The sequence below is a fragment of the Fusarium oxysporum genome, chromosome 6, assembly GCF_000149955.1.
Source record: "Fusarium oxysporum f. sp. lycopersici 4287 chromosome 6, whole genome shotgun sequence".
Classification (NCBI taxonomy): Eukaryota; Fungi; Ascomycota; class Sordariomycetes; order Hypocreales; family Nectriaceae; genus Fusarium; species Fusarium oxysporum.
Genome location: NC_030991.1, coordinates 3,924,830 through 3,929,961, shown reverse-complemented (window position 1 = coordinate 3,929,961; position 5,132 = coordinate 3,924,830). Strand labels below are relative to the sequence as shown.

The 5,132-nt window shown below is 53.1% G+C and overlaps 1 protein-coding gene across 1 annotated transcript; it reads right to left on the bottom strand.

Moving 5' to 3' along the window:
• Positions 1–4,438: 4,438 nt before the first annotated feature.
• Positions 4,439–4,648, bottom strand: FOXG_21401 (uncharacterized protein; the record flags this gene model as incomplete). Its single annotated transcript, XM_018401736.1, has 1 exon — positions 4,439–4,648. One exon carries the CDS (start codon positions 4,646–4,648, stop codon positions 4,439–4,441), a length of 210 nt encoding a protein of 69 aa, XP_018253654.1.
• Between the last annotated feature and the right edge of the window lie 484 nt (positions 4,649–5,132).

Below are 5,132 nucleotides of genomic sequence, written 5' to 3'. Positions count from 1 at the left end.
CTTTATCAATTATTGCTTGTATTCCTCTCTGGTTGCTCTGGGCTGTCGGTCCCGATACCCACGCAGTGTAGTCATCGACAAATGCAATAGCCCCACCATTCTTATCGATCTGAGTTTGCACTAGATCTGCATTGAAGAATAGAAACAGTATCGGCGATAGGGGCGATCCCTGCGGAAGTCCTGCTTGTGGTAGAGGTCGGCTTTCGGAACTTTGGCCATTAATTACAATGGTTGCAGTTCGCTCTGAACAAAAGGCATCGATCCAGCGCAAGAGACCCTCGGGGATCCCTCTCGCCTTCATCCGCTGCAGCAACCTCTCTTTGCACACACCATTGTATGCGCCTTTCACGTCGAAACTGACGAGGCTCACGACATGGCGTGAACGCCAAGCCGAGAAGATGCGCTCTTGTAGAAGTACGAGGGCTTGCTCCGTTGATCGTTGCTTCCGTGCACCGAAATGGTTGGTCGGAAGAAGTCCGTAAGTCTCTACCGCGTGGGAGATCCTCTCAGCAACTACCGACTCTAACACCTTACCCAGCGTAGCGAGAAGCGAGATCGGTCTCCACGCTTTCGCAATCGTGTAATCATCTTTACCTGGCTTCTTGAGTGGGATGATTCGAGCATGTCTCCACTGGTCTGGTATCACGCCTTCCTCCAGTGATGCCTGAAAGATGGCGAGGACGTCGTGTTTCACTGACGGCCAGACTTGCTTCCAGACGATCGCTGGTAGTCCATCTTCTCCTGGTGCCTTCCATGATTTTGTCGCCCACAGTTGACGTTCCACTTCTTCCAAAGTCAGGTCGGGCATCGTTACTGGGGCTCTCTGTTGTCGCGGTCCTTCGTCTTCGATAGTGTCTGGCAATGGCGGGAAGAACTTGGCTAGCAGTTCTTCGGCTTGCTCTTTATGGCTCGTTGTTGCTGTTCCGTCTGCTTTGACGAGCTGCGGTACTTTCCCAAAAGCTGCGTCATCCCCAGACTTCATGTACTTGGCTGCTTTCCAGATATTATCGTTATCCGCCAGAAACTCCTTCCAATGATTGTTCTTGCGTTGTCGGATGGCATCGTGATACTGCTTCGCCGCAGCCTTTGCCGTATTTCCCAGACCTTTAGCATTCTGCCCCGCACGCCTTGCGGCTCGGGCTCGATTTCTCCAGTATGTGTATATATGCCGCAGCTGTGTGAGGTCATGGGTCCACCACCGCTTTGCGTATGGCGACGGTTTGGCTCTGGGTGTCAGTGCTCGGACTGCTTCTAGCACAGCCGACATCAACCTGTCCGTTTTCTGCTGCACCGTGCTTCCCACTGGCCTAACTCTCAGCGTCTCCACAATCCTACTATTGATCTCCTTCCAGGGTGCATTCTTGAACAGAAGTCTTTCTTCCTGTTTCGGTGCCGGGACTGAAATGTCGAACACCGTCTCTATCGTGCGATGGTCCGACCCGTGCTCCGTACCATGTATCGCGCATTTGATGTTTGCGTCTGCGAGCTCTTCGGAGGCCAGAACCAAATCAATGGTTGTTTCGTAGTCTCCGCTTTGCCATGTCTTTGTGCCCCGGCGAAGGAGGCTCCTAAGCATGAAATCGTTCATCAAGTCAATGATCGGATCCGCCTCGCCCTGTCTCTCCACTGATATATCGTCTCCGCCCCACATCTGGTCGTGGCGGTTAAAGTCGCCAGCAATGACCAGATCTACCGCTCTCCCCGATCTCTGTCTCACCTCTTTAATAGCTTTACGAAGCTTAGCGCATATGTCTTGTAGAGCTTGGGCGTCTCCCCCCGGCACGTAGACAGACGCCGTGAAGACCAGACGATCTGGCAGCCGAACAACCGATGCCGTCACGTCTGGGGAGTCTATCGGCACCTGCTCGGCTTCCACCTCCTTGTTCACCCAAAGCATACTCCGAATCACCCATCTACCTTCCCTCTCTGTCGTAGGCACCATCTTGACCCATTTGTGGTGCCCCATCGGTATTGTTAATAGCCTACCCTGAATCCTCCGTGCTTGGGGTTCTTGGATGGCTAATACGGTTGCATCCTGAATGTCCTTGTCGTTCATTAAACTATCATGTACCGGTCCTTGCTTTCTGACATTCAGTTGAAACAGTCGGAATATGCTATTCATGTTGTAATGGATAGAGCTTCCGGCAGCTTCTGCTGTATGACTCATGGGGGCCGCCGCATGGGATACATTTCGGAATCATTCCTGTGCATGCACTGTGGTGATGGCCTTTCTTGCCCGCATCTGCCACAGACTTGTGGTCTGTCGCATTGGTAGGCCTTATGGCTCGTGATCTCTTGGCAGTTGTAACATTGCTTGGGCCGCTCACGACGTTCAAACGCCTTTGTAGTACCGGATTCTCCTCCAGCCACAAAGAATCCTTCGTTGATGAACCGCCTAGCTTCTGACCGTTTTTTGAGATATACGACCATCGAGCCATATGCCTTGGGGATATCTCTCTTGCTGAGCCATGCTATCTTTGCAACCTCGGTGTCATTTTCTCGGCCGAGCATCTCGGTGATCTCAGTTCGAACTTCGTTCCTCTCGTTTAGCACCGCAATACGGCTGACATTATCCACTCTGATAGGGTACAGGTCGTCTCGTAGGATCCGGGCTCCTGGGGCCAGTTTTGTTTCCGCTGCGCGTTTCACAATCTCATGCTCGCTCTCGTCCCTGCAGGTGATCCTGATGCGGTGGGGATTCTTTGGGTCCCTAGTCACCGCTCGGCATCGCCACGTGGGATTATCCCGTTCGGAGCGGACTTGGCTACGAAAGCATGGAGGCTGTGTCGAGGTAATCCTCGAGTTCTCTCCAAGCCAGGCTGGCAAGACCTGGACAACGATACCAGGGTCGACTTACGGCGCTTCGTAGTCGTCACGCGTGCGCCCTGGTCGTGCGATCGCAGTTTGCACCTTAAGCCCGCCGCAGACAGCACTTCTAGGGACGACATCGCGCCGCAGCGCCTCAGGTGCGAGCTGAGCCTAGATCCCGTCCTCTTGGCCGACCGACATGCGCGTCCGTCCTCTCCGGCCAGTGTACAGACTCCTTGAAGACATCGACAGACGACCAGCAGTGCCCCTGGCACTGGCCCGGTTGCGAGCCGGACTCGATCCTTCCTCCGGTCCCCATACACTGCCACGGCCCACCGGGTTGTCCGGGCGCGACCCCGGGCCCGACTTCCCGTTACAAGCAGAAGTCTCCTTCGGCCTGCCGACCATGTCTCGCAGCCAAGGCTCTGTCTACCACCACCCAGCCGGCGTGCTGGAAGAGTTGACCTTGTCCACTAACCAACCCAGCCTCCCCGTATGTGTCATGCGTGCGGTGCGCTGTAGCCTTGCGGCCCGATCGTTGGGTGTTCCGTAACCACTTCGGTCTTAACGACTCCTTCAACAATCTGTTAACAACTTCCATTACACACAGGACGAACACTTAGGGAAGGGGATCCGCGCCCTCGCGGTGTGCACTGCGGCCCTTTGGCATCACGTTCCAATGCCACCGTCTCAGAGCCGGTCTGGGTCCGAGGGTGCCCTGTCTTCTGTAGCTGCCAAAACGGCAGGAAGTCGGGTGGTTTTCATAACCAGTTCCCTCGATCGGTTTGATGACCGCACGGGCGCGCCTGCTCCCTCGTGCGTGTTGTGGTGTTTGGTGGTAGAGTCGGTGACGCGTCGTCAACGCGCGCGATCCAGACGACAACAACACAAATACTGCCGCACCACAACAACGCTTTCATCACAACGTGTGCGCTGTGAGAGAGCAATCCGTACAGTCCCTAGGCACCTCCTGAAGGGATTTCAAGTAGGTTTTCCTTGTTGCCTCGCGTTTCCTTTCAAAAACGCGCCTCGGATGAACCGAGGAGGTTTTCCCCGCGTGCTGTACAGTAAAGATCGAAATTGGTTGTCCATTTTTGACTCTCTTGGATTTATACCGCACGGACGTTTTTGACGGGGGCGTCTTGCTTGCTGACAGCTTACGTGCATGTTTAAAAGCGTAATGCGGCTTCACAGCAGATTGTCATTAACCTTTATTACCTCCAAATGCTGACCTCCCTCACAATGCCCAGAAATGGACACTACAGTACTGTTTGGAGAGAGTCCAGAATCTGACCTCAGTGCCCCACAGCCTCAATAAAATGATTTAAGATGCCCAGTCCACCTGTTCAATTATACAAGAATAATACTAAAACAGCTTAAGCCTGGCTCTGTTCGTTCTGTATTTTTTTTTTTACGATGCATTTTTCTGAAAGACGAGCTGTGGCTGAGGATGTCTAGAATTAGGGTCCAGAATCTCTTGTGACACGGCCTCTTCTGATGGCGCCATGCCTTTTCCCCATGTCCCACGTCTCGCTAGTTGATTAGCACGTTGGACTCAATGCCGACCTCCCCGACTACTATCTCTACAACCTATCATCCTACCGGTCATACAAACTCACCTTCCATTCGATCAAGTAGTGCACACACGTCGAGGTTGTTCATCGTAGGCGAGCGTCTCGTCCCATTCGGAGAGTTGTAACAATGGTAAGCTGGAGCGACCGTTCCGGATCTGGCCAAGCGGGGTTGCATCGCGGATCACTGCTGACTGTGACGTCAGATCGAAATTGACGCCTTCATCATCTGTCGCCCAGCTGAAAAGATCACTATCGTCGTCGTTCATCGTGCAGTACTGCCCAACCCTATTGCAACAGCCTACTCACCGCAAAAAAAACCGAAGAAGGAGAATAGGAAAGGAAAATCCTCCCGTTGGGTGCGAAGAAGAGGCCTTTTCCTTTCAGGAGGGGCAGTCAACAGAACCGCCCTTGCTGGGCGGCCCCACAGAAATCCCTTTGCGGCGTGGCAGTGCTCCACTGCTTTGAGTCCAGTAACATTGTTTGTGGGCCCTTTGATGAAACGCATCGTCTTTCTCCACCTAAATCAGATTGCATCACATCGTCTCGAGAAGATCTGGGGAATGTAACTTTATCGTCTTCACGTGCTACGTTTTAGCTGTAACTCCATCTCGTACTCTATGATCATCGTCAAATGACGCTAGGAGAGGGCTGTGTGCTAGTGACTAACGTGTTTGATAAACGAATGCTCCAGACAAGCGAGTGCACCACTGCACTGTATAGTATTAAAAATCCTACCCTGTAACATCTTTT